The 16,572-nt window shown below is 38.7% G+C and overlaps 3 protein-coding genes across 5 annotated transcripts; 1 reads left to right on the top strand and 2 right to left on the bottom strand.

Moving 5' to 3' along the window:
• Positions 1-103: 103 nt before the first annotated feature.
• kif6 (kinesin family member 6) lies at positions 104-10,769 on the bottom strand. Of its 2 annotated transcripts, none has more exons than XM_062470178.1 (21): positions 10,597-10,769; positions 10,221-10,330; positions 10,041-10,115; positions 9,644-9,791; positions 9,342-9,457; positions 8,921-9,050; positions 8,553-8,759; positions 8,160-8,303; positions 7,686-7,772; positions 7,124-7,227; positions 6,575-6,680; positions 6,202-6,352; positions 5,767-5,955; positions 5,139-5,241; positions 4,777-4,832; positions 4,569-4,619; positions 3,532-3,637; positions 3,300-3,435; positions 2,616-2,722; positions 1,905-2,055; positions 104-1,282 (listed from the first exon to the last, which is right to left on the bottom strand). In XM_062470178.1, the coding sequence occupies exons 1-20, from the start codon at positions 10,654-10,656 to the stop codon at positions 1,926-1,928; spliced, it is 2,316 nt and encodes a 771-aa protein (XP_062326162.1). In that variant the 5' UTR covers positions 10,657-10,769; the 3' UTR covers positions 104-1,282; positions 1,905-1,925. The 2 variants fall into 2 exon arrangements, with proteins under 2 accessions (XP_062326162.1, XP_062326161.1); XM_062470177.1 differs by having other exon boundaries at positions 1,940-2,055.
• An 820-nt stretch (positions 10,770-11,589) lies between these two features.
• LOC134027013 (interferon alpha-inducible protein 27-like protein 2A) lies at positions 11,590-13,494 on the top strand. 2 transcript variants are annotated; one of them, XM_062470111.1, is made up of 5 exons: positions 11,590-11,723; positions 12,480-12,501; positions 12,584-12,613; positions 12,945-13,106; positions 13,300-13,494. In XM_062470111.1, exons 2-5 carry the CDS (start codon positions 12,492-12,494, stop codon positions 13,398-13,400), a joined length of 303 nt encoding a protein of 100 aa, XP_062326095.1. In that variant the 5' UTR covers positions 11,590-11,723; positions 12,480-12,491; the 3' UTR covers positions 13,401-13,494. The 2 variants fall into 2 exon arrangements, with proteins under 2 accessions (XP_062326095.1, XP_062326096.1); XM_062470112.1 differs by having other exon boundaries at positions 11,655-11,686.
• Positions 13,495-14,153: 659 nt separating this feature from the next.
• On the bottom strand, positions 14,154-16,447 carry LOC134027014 (interferon alpha-inducible protein 27-like protein 2). Its single transcript, XM_062470113.1, has 4 exons — positions 16,310-16,447; positions 16,173-16,202; positions 15,100-15,261; positions 14,154-14,897 (listed from the first exon to the last, which is right to left on the bottom strand). The coding sequence occupies exons 1-4, from the start codon at positions 16,317-16,319 to the stop codon at positions 14,806-14,808; spliced, it is 294 nt and encodes a 97-aa protein (XP_062326097.1). The 5' UTR covers positions 16,320-16,447; the 3' UTR covers positions 14,154-14,805.
• Positions 16,448-16,572: the final 125 nt, after the last annotated feature.

The raw sequence follows: 16,572 nt of genomic DNA, 5'->3' as shown, positions 1-16,572 counted from the left end.
GTTTTCAAAAGGTTTTAGGCCCTAGTTGTAGCTTTCAAGGGATCAAAAAGTCTAAGTAAGATGGCCAAAACATGTACTCTACCCCAGAGAAACCTGAGGTCACTAAAGGTCTGAATTGCTGTTTAATAGTAGAATAATAGATGAAGTACAGAACATTACATTTAAATACTTTTAAAACAAGTTTACCAAGTTCTCCTTCAAGCAATGAGAAAAGGTTTTAGCATAGGAAAGCCAAATTACCCTACAAAGATCAAAATTCAGATAGCTCAATCATTAATAAAAAAAGCAATTGAAAACATGACATGTTAGTAAGATATACATTGTGACCAGGACAAAGATGTTTTCTTTCTACAAGACAAATTTGACCATGTATGCAAATATCTTTACTTCAGTGTGGACTGTCAAACAAATTGTCCTTCAGTCATGCAAAAAAGTAATTCTCCTTCCCCATCAACAGAATCTGTTTGACGGATTGTTAAGGTGGATGTGTGCAGTAGTTAGGTATTTCAAGTGAGTTATTCATCTTATTTTAAAGATAAGTCTAGGTTGTCCACCGAAGAACAATATAAATTGATTTTTTAGACGCTCACAATGGGTTTAGATGTTTGATAAAAGCCTTATGACAAAAATGCTAAAGCAACAAAATATAAAAACTCAAGTCTAAACTAAATGAATGCCTCCAAGTGTCAGTCGTCATCAGTATAGCCATCTACTGGGGCTCAAGTCTGTTGCAAATGCTGTTTTGACAAAATCTCCTCATCTCCTTGAGATAAGTTACATCAATTAAAAAATAATTCTGAAAGATACATTTTTTTGTAAATGTCCGTTTTACAATTCATAAAAAGTAAATACTGATTCCATTAGAAAAAGTTTAACTTGACAATATCCACCTATATTAAAACATGTATAAACATTTCATCATGATTTATTACCTACTTGAAACACATCTATGTTCTACAAACGTTGGATGCATTCATTCATGTTGATGTTAATTCAAATCAATGAAGCATGGGCTGTGATTCATTCTTCATTTGGCAGTTGTTTTTTCACATGTTTGTGTGTATGTATGTGTATGTATGTGTGTGTGAGGGAAAGAGAGACAGAATGCTGGCGACTGTCAGACCATATCCATCCAAATTAATTAGGATTAACAAAATGCACCTTTCTAGACACATCATTTTCTTAAAAAACATTTCTTAAAAAGTGCTGATAGTTTACCATGAGCCAAAAAGAACTTGGAAACCATTGAAAGTCATTTTCACAGGTCATTATTGAGGAAGCCCTGAGGGGGAAAACAAAGAGGGAATATGTTATCAATTAAAAGAGGGTTATTATTGAAGGATGTACACACATTGTACAGGAAAATAATGACATTTCTTAAAACATTCTTAAATATAATAATAATTTAAATATATATTAAGATATTGTACACACACAATGATCGGAGGTGAAGGGATGTCGGCCAATTTTGACCATGATTGCGCATGTAAACATGTGACAGCCCACACATTTTTGTTCACAAGAGACAAAGTGTAGCCTATGATATATACCAGAGTGTCTTATATAAATACAATTACATATATATATATATATGTCATTTTCAATTTCAGGCCAAGTGCATCCTGAATTTTCAGTTTCGGACCAGAATGTTCATATTGGTGTATCCCTAGTATATAATATACATCAGCTAGCATTCTTTCATGCCATAATTGTATTCAATGAGACAGTTAAAAGAAGAAGGTTCCAGCAATCTTCTCAGAGAAAGATCGTAACCACACCACCATCTGTGGGCACATGGATGTTCTCGTATGTTTTCTTTGTATTCTCATCTTTTATTTCCTGTACGATGGTTATAGTTAGCCCACATAAAGACCACATATTTTACCAGACAATGGAGAGAGTACCCGAGTGAGTGATTAATTCTGTCATTGCACAGTACCGGTCCTGTTGAGCAGATGTTGCCTGGCTCTGATGAAAGCCTGGATATCTGCATCTGTCTGCTGGTCCCCAGTCAGGGGAAGGGAGGAGAGTGGAAGTTCAGAAGTGGACAAGACTCTAAAAGGAAATACACACAAATTAGCATGACAAGATATTACCTCTATCCAGTCCCTCTTTTCCTCTATTCAGAGGGAAGTGCCTTACTTCCACTATTACATTTGAATGAAAACTTTAATACAGTAACAAGTGAAAAGACTTATATAAATGATTATATATTAACATTTCTACCCCTTCAAAACCAAACCATCAAAACGCATTACATCTGAATCCAGGCGCCTTAAAAAAAACATAAAAACATAAAACATAAACATTGCAACCTACATCTCTGGCCTATATTGTGTTCTAGCTTATTTTCTGAAATGCTTTCATCGATGACACAAATAGGCCACATGACCAACACTAAGACAAGTACTGTACTGCCCTCTGTTTCGAGCTACAAACTGTGACGGATGTTTGAGCAAGAGGGTCAAAGTTTAAGGCGCAATGTTCTGGCAAAGTTGTACTTAATATATATATATTTTTGTTGTTGTTGTTAAGTATACCATTTGAGATTCAGGTGGAGACTTCATGGCGTGGTTTATAATAGTTCCATTCTGGTGGATGCCTGGCATTCTTACCTGGTCAGTGTAGTGTCAGGAGAGATGGGCTCTAATGTCTGAGAGGTCCATATTGAGGTTTGACCATTGGGAGAAATATTTGACCCTGAAGACTGGAGCTCTGAAGTCTGGTTAAAAACAACAATAGAGGAGCATATCATTTTACATGTTTTAAATTATTTTATGTTTACCTTTCCAATAGTAATATTATGGCTATTTCTATACATTATAAATGGAAAATAGCTGGAATACCTTTATTTACATTACAATAACTGTGTTTTATATCAAAATACCTAGAGGCCTTGTGGAGGTCATGTAATATTAACTGTGTGTTCCTTTATAAATCGTAAGGTTACTTTAACTACCATGTATTGATCCATCAAGTAAAACCATTGTAGGTTCATAGAAACTGCTATGTAATTGAATGGTATTAAGAGTTAGTAGGAAAAGCCCAACCTCCCCCATACCATTTCATGGCAGTAAATACACCCTTAATGTAAACTTGTATACCTTATTTTCTTTTCCAATACATTATTGCACTTACAAAGACAATGATAAATCCCAGTACCTCACTGTAAAAAAATCCATGTCCTCGAACTGACCCCAAAGGGCTCAGACACAAACACAATTGGCTAACATGCCAGGAAAATATTGTGTCAATGTATGTGTTTTTTGGTTATCACAAAACATGTGAAAGTAAGTAACCTCTAGTTTGTACGTTTCCTGGCTCCACCACTCTTGGAAGTCCCTCTGGAGTTTGACCTTCCCTCTCTCCAACAACAGCTGCAGATGTTCAATCTCTGTCTTCAGAGCTTTCAGGCGGCCAAAGGTGTCTTTGTAACTTTATAGAGAGAGTATTGTATTAAAGTCACACGATCAGACAAAACAAATGAATGTCTGTAAGACATAAACCCCACATGAAATTATAAACACTTACATTTTTTTCTCTTTTTCAATCTGTTTGCAGAGACTTTCTTCCATTTGATCAACCTCCTCAACCTCCTCAACCTCTGATGTAATTAAGGTTTGACTCGCTGTTAAACCTAGGGTAAACATGCAGTGAATTATGTGTGGGCAGTGTTGAGTAATGATGTGGTACAGTAGGTCAAGTTCCCAAAAGCAAAATACATTCCCTTTTATGAGGTTGGTGTTTGGCATTACTCTGGTTATGGGAAACAACATAAGAGATATAGCAAGGCAAGCTGGGATTTCCCCAGTGTTAGACACCCCCAAGCAGCTTGTGTGAGACTGCTGCTGCTTACACCAGTTAATTTGTAAATTCTCTGAAAATAAAGTGAAAAGGTTACCTTGGCTAAATGTTTTTCGTGGCAGCAAAATACCCTGCAGCCTGTTGCTTACTTTTTGATGGCCCTGTTGCTACTTAAGTGGACCTCCCAACCTGCATCACATGATGTTTGGAGTTTTACAATTCAGATTGTGGTCTCCAAACCATTTTATTTTATACCCTTTCCTGTGTGCTGTCCTTGAAAAAAGACAAAACCTAAAACTGTGTTGTACAACATTTCTTTTGGCCTTGTATGAAACTGCTGTTAGCTGTAATTGTTGACTACACCACCCGTCAAATCTCTGGAAAACCTCAACAGATTATTTCCCCCTGTTCCTCTTTAGCCAGTTCTTGTGTAAGGAGTGCACTTAAAGAGATAGATAATTAAATGCACCACTGGACAGCAGGAGTAAGATGCACTTTTTATTTACAAGTAATTGTTTTTGTCATGTGGAGCTCTGAGAACAGTGAGTCTAATTTTGGCAATTAACATGACGCAATTATAATGGGAAAATCCATATTGACAGGAAAATCCATAGAAACTATGATGCAAGGAGTTGTTGTTATGCACGATTGAATGTGCATGATTCATGCATCAAGCTTATGACTATTAAGCTATCCTGCTATTCAATGGTTGACAAAATGTTGTTGAGAATTGGCCAGTGTTTGATTAGGTGTGTACAACCTACCATGTGCTGCTCTCTGCATCCTGTGCCTCTCCAATTGCTTTTTCAAGTCACCTGGGAGAAAGGTGAAAATGGAATGAGACTAGATACAGAGATACATAGATAGCTTTTGGCTCTTGCACAGGTCTAATTTTAGTATGTGTTGCACTAGGTTTCATGTGTTGAAAAGAACATGGCTACAGTGTAAGATCAGAGCTGAAGGCTGACTTACTGACTTTGGTTCTGGATCCGTTCAACTGCTCCCCATTCACTTTGGCCTCTGTAAACCTGCAGAGAACCACATCAGTTTAAGGTTGATGGTCTCAGTGACATATTAGTGAAAAAGTACACCAAAAGTATAAGAAGAGTACCTAAAACATTAGATACATTTCCTGTCAAAGAGATACAAGACCTTGCAGTGATATATGAACGAGGACCTGAATCTTAGCTACATGAGTATTCTAAAACTAATACAAACACATACAGATACGTACAAATACAGTACAAATACAGTAGTCCAGAGTTAATTAGCCTAGTATAAACAATAAATAACTGTTATAAATAACTATTATGAAGGACACAGCTGAGTTTAACCTCTGTTTAAGAAGAGCTTTGTTTTTCTCAATAGTTATACGATCTTCGTTGTCCCTCTTGAAGATCTCAAAGGCCTCCTGTGCGCCAATAGACAGCACTGGACCTGACAGGGAAGGAGAACATTGCACTCCATCGATTTGGGCATCATCACAAGGGACATCATAGTATACATGCTATCATTTTCATAATTTAACTGAATGTACATTTTCTAATGTTTACACCAAATGAAACAACATCTATTAGTCATGTTAAGACGACTTGCTAAGCAAATATGATGAACCCGCTGTTTGCTACATCCGAACCCCAGCGAGATTTAACCATGATGCAGACCCCAAGGGGTCACAGCACGTGCGCTGTTAAGTTGAGAAAAAGTCTGAATCCATTGAGAAGCAAACTACCAAAAGTATGCAGACTGCAATATGTATAAAAGAAAAATATGAATACAAATAATAAAAATTGAAAAACATTTAACGTTTGACTTCATGTACTAATCAGGGAAAAATGTTTTTTTTCCTCCTGAAAATGACCACCCCTTTGCAACATTGCCAATGGCCAACACAATGTGTCAAATTGTATTGACATGAAAGAACCATTCAAATCAAAAAGCAGAAAGATTAGTGCTCATTACCTCTTCTCTTGTGTAGAGTAGTCAATGCTTCATGTTCGGTCAAGATGTCCTCTGAACTTGCCTGTGATGATATAGACAACTCCAATACTCTCTGAGAAGGTAGGTTGCAGCTATTGGACATTGTGGCCAGTTGAGCAGCAGCATCTTGATTTCTCTTTTTCTCCCTTTTCAGCATGTTCACAAGGATACCTGTTTTGCTTAGGTTTAAGGAAAAGTTGGTCATCTGCTCTCATCTCTCATTCTCATAAGTCAAGTTCTTATCTGTATGGTTGTTGTGAATGAATAGATGCCAACCAATCAAAGTGACTGCAATGGACCAACGACAACGGTCTCCTGTCTAGACCACACACAAACTGACATGCTGAAAGAGAATCTAAATTGTTGGATTTAAAGAAGTGGTAACTTTGCCAACACAGGGCACATTAGGCAGGATACTAATTTCATTATCACGATGTGTTAAAGCCTCCTTCAGCTTGGTAAGTTCCATTAAATGGTGACTATCCTGTGGCTCTGACATTCCAATACATCCAGAAGAGGAATGATCTCCACTCCCACTTTGACCAGACAGCCTCTCTTGTACCATTACCTGCAGACAAATACATATATCACATACACTGTGTTTATGTAAGAAATAAAAGGGAAAATGGTTTGTAAAATTTGTTGTTGAAAAACTTGACTGGCCAGGCATAATCGTTTTCCAAATATACATTGACATCTTCAAACTTCTAAATAATATACTCTGTCAAAAGTGTCACTATGATCAACAAATGTCAGATAAGGGGAAACAAACAAACAAAGGAGTGAATACCTTCAACAAAGAAAAGCAGAAATTAATTTTTCTCATATCTGGCCCCAATCCCAATGAGACTTCTGGATCAGGGTCATCTAGAAACGCTTTGACCAGCTCCTCCAACCTGGGAGACACACACACAGATACACACTGAAAAACTCAGTAATCTTCAAAGATTACTGAGAGGTATTTTCCAATTAACTCAAAGTTGAGGGTCAGTTTCTCAATGCACCAAGATTTAAAACCATGAATAAGTGAACATGTATTTTTGTTTTTTTCCAATATTACTGTTTTTGTGAGAGCATTGTAATAGCCGTTTGAGATGTTTCTCTGAAGACAGACCACTTGTACATTGACACCGTTGCTACAGATGTGATAATCACATGACAAGGACACCACTAGTGTTCACGTGTCTCCACCCCTCCTTTATGTTGGCAAATTTAAACCTTTAGAATAAGGTTTGCACAAAACTCACCACTACACTATGTCCATGGACAAACAATGGACCGCCCCACACAGAAAGCATCTGTTTCTCAAAGTCCATAAAAGTTATAAACAACGACATACGTTTGGATCTCATCTGGTGTTAACTGATCCTCCCTCTGCTCCCCTGTCAGCAGGATGATTTCTTCTTTCAAGGATTGAATCTCCCTCTTCAAACGTCCAATCAGCTGAAAGACAAATCACAGGCATCAGATTTAAATGGCCAGATCAAATAATACAACAAACTGTCATTGTTTGTTACTCCCTTCCGCAATTCGGTGAAGGATTTCCTCCTCCAAAGATGGTTGGTGACATAGGGGTGTAGAGCATAAGCGAAACGTAGTTATACAACAAGAGTAGAGAATAAAGATTTGCAAATGGTTGTTGAAAACTAGATATACGGGGTTCAACTCAGTTCTCAGAGTTGGCACGTCAGTTCTTGCGGTGTTAGCCACGGGGCTGGGAGCTTGGGATTGGCACAGCATCACAGGACATCCAGGCAGATGGACAGCAAGGGACCAGGAACACCATGTTGTCGGGGTGTGAAGAGGCTATGACTTACCTGGCTGATTAGTAACTATACAGCAAAGCAGAAGACCTTTGTCATTAGGAAAAAGTGCTCCATTATTCTAGTCTGACGACATACCAGGGCAGGGTCCAGCTCTTCATTCAGCACAGCTTCATTCTTGATAAGAGCTACACGCTGAGCAAAGCGACATGTTGAGATGGATTCCTGCAACATAAACAGATGGTTTAGAGAGTCCCTGATTCTTTACATCAATCTCTAGCATACATTTTAGTAAGTATGGATGACAGGATGTACCACTAAAGATGTTGCACATAGTGGACATTTAACACTATATGACCTTTATTTAACCAGGTAAAATCAATTGAGGACCAATTCTCATTTACAATGATGACCTGTCCAAGAGGCAGTAGCACAGTCCACACAGGTGCAATTATGCAGGGATGTTTTTGTCTTACTGATAAAATAAAAGATTGAAACTACCATCAGTAGAAAACACATTTTTTATGTAAAACATTTCTAAATACAGACTGTATACATTCAATCAAATTAACATACAGGGCTATTTGGTCAGATTATGAAAATGTGTCTTACCTCAACATTCTTTTTTTCCACAGAAACAGTGGCTATCATTGTGGTCATGCAGTTTCCCCCTAGGCTGTCTCTCAGTACAGACGTCATCATGGAGTTTCTGTAGGGGATGTGAGAGCGGTTCTTCTCTGACAGAGCAATAATCACCTGTGGAATGGGAAGGAAAACATAATAATTGATTTGTTGATAAAAACACAAGAGTTGTTACATAAATCCAAATGCTACAAAATGAACGTTAAATGAACAAAATTGTGTGCCAAATATAACTAATACACTATGAATTGAGTTGAACTAATATGGTCAGTCCATTAAATGCCTAGTAATCTGATGAAAATATATATATATATAACAAATAAACTGAATTTACACTACCAATGGAATAGACCTGACTCAGACCTGTTCTAGGTAGTGCAAAGAGAGGTTGATGTACTTGGCTTCAGTAAGTTGTTGTCCACCCACTCCAGTCTTGCCTACTCTCTCTGACCCTGCCAGGTCCACCAGGTGCAGTTTGGAACGCCGCACAAGGGCAGTTCCTGGCTCACGCCCACAAATGTGCACAGTAAAGATACAATGGGAGCGTGTGGATGCCTGGTTCATAGGTGTCTGGAGAGAAATATCACTAATGAAAAGACAGCTTACAAAGACATACGATAAATACAGAAATTGGAATTATTTCATTTGATTGTTCTGCAACATCCCCATGTAACAAACTTCTAACTCCTGAATAAATTGATTAGCCTAATCATTATTATTATTCAACTTACTTCTGCAATCATGCGATTAGTATCCCCCAGGAAAAGCAGATTAAGAGCCTCTTCTTCGTTCCCTGAGTGTTGGAGGGACAAGTTCCTTAGATGAATGTTCTGATCAGGATCCTCCATGATGGTCACCTTTCTATTTACAGAACCCATAATAATACCAATTATAAAAGAGCGTGAACATTTTAATTGGTACGTCTCTTGAAACTTCTTCTTTTGTTTTTTCTCAATGAATACAGAATAACAGAATAAGAGCAGTTCAATTATTACACACAATTCCGAATATTACACTATCAACACAAAAGAAGACTATGTATTTTCTGTATTCATATTTAGTTTGAATGCATTATACATTATTAAGATCCCAATGTGAGGAAAAACAGATTTTGAGGCAAGTAAAAAGTGAAAAACAAGGATCAATACTTACGGTAGGTCCTCTAGATGTGAGGCTTCATGTCGGGGGTCCAACAGGTCATAACCCACTTCATTGTAGATCTCCAGGTAAGATATATGTGTGGTGTACACCATGTTATTATTTTTATTCTATGGACAAATCAGTCACAACACTATGTTTTAGATTTCTTACTTGCATAACTTCCACTCTAGGCATGTTAATTCATCATCTGTATGTTAAAGCTGGTATAGTGTACCAAAATCATTCAAAATTGGGTTTTGTGCAAAATAACTGTATTCCAGTACAACATAGCAGATGATTTATTAAAGACTGACCTGGCTGAATTGCTGATAGATGTAAGACAGTGTCCGGGGAATGATGCCCCGGTCGTTGTAGTGCTCTGCACCTCCTGTGATGGTGAAAGTCTTACCACTACCAGTCTGGCCATAAGCAAAGATGGTACCATTGTATCCCGCCAATACTCTACCAAGAAAAACATATAACAAACTACTGTAACAAACTACAATACCCTTTTCAAGTTTTGAAAGGAGATAGATCAATTAGCTGGTGAGTTCACGTTATTTGTATGACTGGTAATTAAACATGGATAATATTTAATCACTGCTATTTCACCCTGGTTTTACTTTGCACGGACCTAGGCCCATACAGTTTACTGTATATAATTTAATTATGGGAAATTTAGTTTAGGAGCAGGCTATTAAAAAGTCCCACCTGTCTGCAACAGGCTTAGCAATAGTTTGAAAAATCTCCTCTTGATTGACTGTATAATCAAACACCTTTTGGAACCTGAAGGTAAAGCGAAAACAAAGTTGCTACACTGATATTGATAGCCTGTCAATTGTACTCCAGAAATGAACAATGATTGATAACGCTGCCGGTGTTGTACATCACCTGAACTTGTAACTCTCCTTGTTGTTGTTAATGAAGCCAGAAGCCAAGTCCTTAGGCACCACAAATTCCAAATTACAGCCTGTCTGCTCATCATTGTCCACAGTGTACACCTAATAAAAGCAAACAAAAGACCATGTCGGTACAGAAACCAAGTCGGTCTATAAATTACACCTTCTCAGATTACTTTGTCCCCTTTTTTATGTCACCACAACGTTAGTTTGCTATCTGCATCACCTGGCTGAAAAACGCGTTATGATGACCCATCTCTGTATGGGATGCTAGCTACATACTAGCTTGAAGCAGCGCACACGCCTTGTTGCAAGACTTTCTTTACTGTACGGCCACATCTAATGTAGACTACTATCTCTGTACTCACCGAGGATATTTTCTTTGAGGGTTTGACGCGGGCATATATCTTAATTGTGTTTTTGATCATTTTCTTCTAATGTACGAACTTTAAGACAGAAGTATTATCTTTTAGACTCACGCTAACTTTACATGTCTCACTCCCTCCCTACCCACTTTTGTATGCAACTTGCAAGCAGTTGTTGCCAGGTGATGAAAAGTCACGTGATGCCCGGGTTTATCACTAAATGTAAACGCACTGCACTGCAGCGACGCGATGCGAGCGACAACATGTTTTCCGTTCATTTTCAATGGAGCCAGGCGAATCGCTTGCGTGGTGCATTGTGGGTAGCGACGCGACGCGATCGAGTTGAGATTTTCTCAACTTTATGCAAATGAGGAGCGATTTTCGCTAGCGATGGCCAATGGCAGTGTTTTCTTGTTCCTCGTAACGTAGCAACCATGGTAAACATTTCTAGCTTTCAGTTTTTAAAATGGAGGAGAAATTAATCGCCTGTGTGGCTGCATATCCAGTCCTGTACGATACGTCTCTGTATTTGTACAAAGACATTAATAAAAAGAATGAGGCCAGGCGCAGGTTTGCCGACGTTGTCGGTGATCCTGGTGGGTTTTTTGTACTTTGTACTCTCGAACAAAGTTACGTTCCAGGGAGTTCCAGCCGGGCTACTACTATAAGCCCGGCTGGAACTCCCTGGTCGTATCGACAGATTAGCAGAGACTTTGAGTACTATAATAAAACGTTTTTACACATGTCAACGTGTATGTCTATTAAACAGTTTTGTATTTTGATCGATGTTGCGAGTACGTAAACCCAAGTCTGCACACTTGGCCATGACAACTACAACAGTGACTTTAGAGAACTACAATTCTACATTAATCTATTTGATACGCCCCCGCGCGTGGTGAACTGTGGGAAGGCGAGCGATGGCAAGCGATTCGCGTCGCTGCAGTGTAAACGCACTGAAGTGTCACTCTGTACAGAGTAGTGACGTGTTCGTGGTTGTCTCACTGTCACAAGTTGGTTAGGCTCGGTGCTACGCTTGGGTCAAATATCTTATATTGATTCTTCTTCTATACTCTGTGCTTGGGTGAAACGAGAAGAGGTTTAAATAATCATATATTTATCAACTTATCTCGGTATGTAGCTTTCGTTCGAGTTTGTACATCTAATTGAAATGTATTGTATCTAACTGAAAAAGTCAGTTGTAGCTAGAGCTATGTAGGTCCGCAGCTACCGTACTGTAGTCTAATAGACCAATTATTTGTTTGTAAACATTCGGGATGCGCGAGCAATGTGGCTGCAGAAAACCGGGTCGGTGTAACACTTGTTATAAAACAACGTGCATCCATGTTGGTATTGCTTTACGAATACTAGCCTACCATATAGAATAATAGTAGAATACTAGAATAATAGCATATCGGATTATCAAAAATGGTTCAGTGTGTGCGTGTGTGTGTGTTGTCATGTAGGCTATAGACTGATTGTCTTGGCTTGCATCCATAACATAGTTACTGTAATGTTATAGCTACTGCCAGTAGCGGACTGACCATCGGTAGCGCCATTTTACATAAAGCTCCAAAAAAAATTTCGCTCAAATCAGCCAAAACATTTGCGAGCGACATGCGCGCTCGCATTAACTGAAGAACTCCCTACTAGCATCACATCAAACCCAGAATGTGCATGCATTAGCAGGGCACTTTGGTGGCGTATACGGGGCCGGTTCTGGTGGGCCGGTCTGGATCAAAGTCCAAGGCCTATTTTTACTCCCAGTCCGTCCCTGGCAATATATAATATTGACGGGTATTTCGCACACTGCAAGTTAGCAAAAAGAAATTGATCAAAACTGTTTCTTACTATCGTTTGATCTGTATCATTTTCATTTGATCTTTTAGCACATAAAGAAAATGGTAGCAGGTAAGTTACCCTTTTTGGAAATATGATTGATAGATTTTCTCCAGTGTGGATCTCTCACTCTCAAACACTCTGCTTTTTCTAGGACACGTGATTGCAATTACAGTTGGAGCAGGTGATGTATTATATAGCCCACTGTAAAAAATACTATAGAACTCTTGTTACTTGCTTCCACCAAAATAAATAGGCCTTGGTGCCGTTTCGTTTTTGTATGGCAGTGCCGATCTATGCAAGCTATAATAAAAAGGAACACTTTACAATGTATATTACAACCCAATGAAGTATGCTGGTAATTTAACACAGAAGGGCTAAATTTTGTTTAGCCCTTCTGACAACATCCCTGGCTGTGTTCTCAAGGCCTGTGCTCCTGAACTGGCAGAGGTGTTCACTGACATCTTTAACCTCTCCCTGTCGCAGTCTGTCATTTTGTTTATTCTGGGTAACAGGGGCAGCAGTACTCATGGGCCCTGTGGCCCTGGGAATGTTTGGCTTCACTGCTGGTGGGATTGCCGCTGGGTCCACAGCTGCATCCTTGATGTCTACTGCAGCTGTAGCCAATGGAGGTGGGGTAGCAGCAGGTGGCCTGGTGGCTTGTCTGCAGTCGGCAGGTAACGTTCAAAACATAACACTAATACCATGTAATGGCTGTATCACAGTCAACTGTAAGGATTTGACACCCGTTAACCTATTATAGATATAGATATAGCCTGGTTTTCTAATGGTAAACTGTTTTGGAGGTTGTTTGTGTGATGTCTTCTACATGCATGCATGTACCTGATGTACTGTGGGTGTTCTTCCTAGCTGCTGCAGGGCTGTCTGGCACAGCAACAGTAGCACTGGGCAGTCTGGGGGCTGCAACTGGAGAAGGAGTGAGATGGCTCTCCTCAAAGATCTGGAAGTGATCCCTTCACATCATGTATTTATGAAGCAATTATGGTTGCAATGTCAATGCTCTTAAATGTCATGAATGATATCAATAAAGGAAGGAAGTAGAAAGATGTGTATTCTTGTTTTGTGTAGTTGACATCATTGAGTACTGCTTTAGAGTTTCCATAGTGGCATAGCAGAGCAGGAGCTTGTTTGCCATTAGCAGTCTGCGTGTGATGCTCCAGTCTAATCTCAGTCAAGCAACTAGAACATGGGGTCCAACCATCCGTTTTTATAGATGTGTTATGGCTAGTAATTTACTTGTTTTTGAAATTGAAGCAAAAGTGCTGCATTACGACTCTAATCTCTCCAGTGTGTGAGTACATCAGTGGATATCTGTTTGAACCTCAGGCTCCCAAAGAATAAACGTGTATGTTGGAATCAAACAACATAGTTATAAACTGGACACAAACATGACAGTGGACGCATATTGAACTCCAAAACTCAAAGTACAGCATTTCAGCAAGTGCTTGAATTTTTATGATTGTTAAAATACTGTCGAGCAGTGACCTGTTTTGTTTATTAAATGTTCCTAGGTTACTAAAAGCCGAGGAAGGTTCACCATAGTTAAAAAACAAATAGGTTATTTTGGGTTGTTAGGCATGATTGGAAACAGACATAACCTGATCTCTACAAAGAGATGAATCATATATAAATATTCCAATCAGGCCTTATGTAATATTACATCATAGATGTCAGCAGATTAAGTCTTTCAGAGGACTCAAAGGTCTAGTTAGTGAAGTCATTTTATTTGCAGTACAGTAGATAAACTCATAAAGATCAATTTCACTGGTCTGTAGAGCTCGATTCAGGCTAGGGTTTATAGTTGCTTTTCCTTTTATTTCTTGACAAATGAAATTATGTTTCTTGTAGGATGTGCCAAGGGAGCATAGTATTTACTGTGGAATTTATTTTGTGAAAGAAAAGTTAGTGTAATTTTCCTTCCAAGGTAGTACTACTCTAGGGGGAGTCATATTTAAGTAATCTGGAAATATGAGTTTAATTGGGAGATCATTTAAAAAAACATCTCTTGACCCTGGGGCTCACCAAAGCCATAGACCAGTAGACATTCATAACCATCATTTCAACTAATAATGAAATAATTACACATAACTCATTCATTGCACTCGTAAAATGAAGAATTCAAAGAATTATAGTGCTAAATGTTTAATTATATAAAAAGTGTGTCTTATAATAAATGCAGTGTGTCTAATAATAAATGCAGTCATGCACTAGTTTTCCTCTTAAAATAGTAAATATGAGTAATACGTCAAAAAGTGCTGCTGCATTGAGCAACAAGAGAATCATAATAGCCTTCATGTGATTATCTGCACTAGATATGAGACTCCTCCTTCAAGGTGGAGTAGTGAGTTGGGATGGTCAGATGAGAACAGCTGCAGCTGTAGCCGTCCCCACCACTGCTCCGACACTGCCCACTGCTGCTGTAGCAGCTGCACCCAAGCCTGCAGCACCTTGGGAAACAACACACACTGTCAGGGAGGCAATTAACACAGAACAGGATATAGAACACAAAACTATTGTGTACTCTCAAATATACATTGAATTACTATAATACATCTTCTCTCTTTATATATTTATTAACAATGTTTGTCTAATCCAAGTATTGTGCACATTGACTTATCATCACACAAACGTTACAGTCGGAAGGCCTACCTATAGACTGCAGCACAGCCACAGTCGATCCAGCTGCCACTGCACCTCCGTTGGCGGTAGCGGCTGCGGCCATCATACCGGCAGCTACGGAATTGACAGCAATGCCGGCAGCAGTGAAGCCTACTGCTCCCAAGACAACTGGTGCCAGGGCTATGGCCCCACCTAGAAAGAGGGGACAGAATACATTATTTGCTCCCTGATTTGCATAAACAGGATATGTAAATCCATAAGTTCCAGCAGACTCCTTTTTGTGTAGGGGAGACCGGGGTTGGTTGGCACACTTTTCACTGTCTGCCATATATTTTGCAATCTGCAATATTCTAACCAGCAGCAAACGAAACGTTATGGTCTAAGCTATAATTAAATATGTTTAAATGTACACAAATATTTTCTAAAATGTGGTGATTTGTGATTAAAGTAATGTTGTGCTTTTGTGCCAATATGGGGTTGGTTGGCACAATGTTAAAATGCATGATACACGAAATAAAGCAACCAATAGAAACTATTTGAACAGTTAATAGTATATTTTAACCAATTAATCATTTAATAACATGTTTTATGCAATTCACTAGAAATAATGTATATTTTAACAGTAACCCTATCCCTAATCCCAAAATTATATTTTGTTTGAAATGTAATTGAAAAAGTAAAGGTTGTGGAAGTAGGCCAGACATTACTAGAATAATATGGTGACAGTTTGAGGTTTTATATCCATATAAATATAATGAAACACATACATTTTCTAAATTGTACGGTTTAGTTTTCACCCGGTCCATAACTCTACGCTGCAAAGTAGCGTCTTCCGAATGTGATACGAATGTCGAATATGAAACTAACTTAATCTCGCTCCCCGGTCTCCCCTATTTGTTTTGTCAGACATCCAGAAATTCAATTGATGAGTATTCTAACTCAAGTTCGAACAGAGTAAAACATAATGCCCAATAAGTCTGTCAAACTCAGATTTGAACTCAGAAATGAATAATCTAATTGGTTAACTCGGCCTACGTGAATGATGCATTATTAAATAGTTAGCTACATTCTGTTGATTTTAATAATATGTTGTAACTGTTTACCTGCACCTGCCACTGCTCCAATGATCATCACTAAACAGACAATAGGAGGCAAACATTAATATGAAAACTGATATGCAGACATGACTAAATGCATACTTAAATGCGGTCCCAAAAATAGGCGCTAAGGATATACTCACAAAGTCCCATTTCGCCTTCTGTAAAGATCGTTTGAGGCTCTGGTTTTTATAGTGTCCAGTCCTAGCCTTTCCTGACAAATGAAATCTATGGCGTGCCAGCTGACTCACTCAGTCCGAAACGAAACTTAAAGCAGCTTCTTGTAAATTGAAAGACAGATGAGCCAGATCCCTGACACGTTGAGGGTCACGCCCACAAGTAGGGTGCAAAGCATCGATACACAGTAATTAGCTGAAGGATAACTATTATACAAGCGTGACATATG

The sequence above is a fragment of the Osmerus eperlanus genome, chromosome 9 (assembly GCF_963692335.1).
Source record: "Osmerus eperlanus chromosome 9, fOsmEpe2.1, whole genome shotgun sequence".
NCBI classification, from domain to species: Eukaryota; Metazoa; Chordata; class Actinopteri; order Osmeriformes; family Osmeridae; genus Osmerus; species Osmerus eperlanus.
The sequence above is the reverse complement of the archived record's forward strand: the minus strand, read 5'-3'. Positions and strand labels throughout refer to the sequence as shown.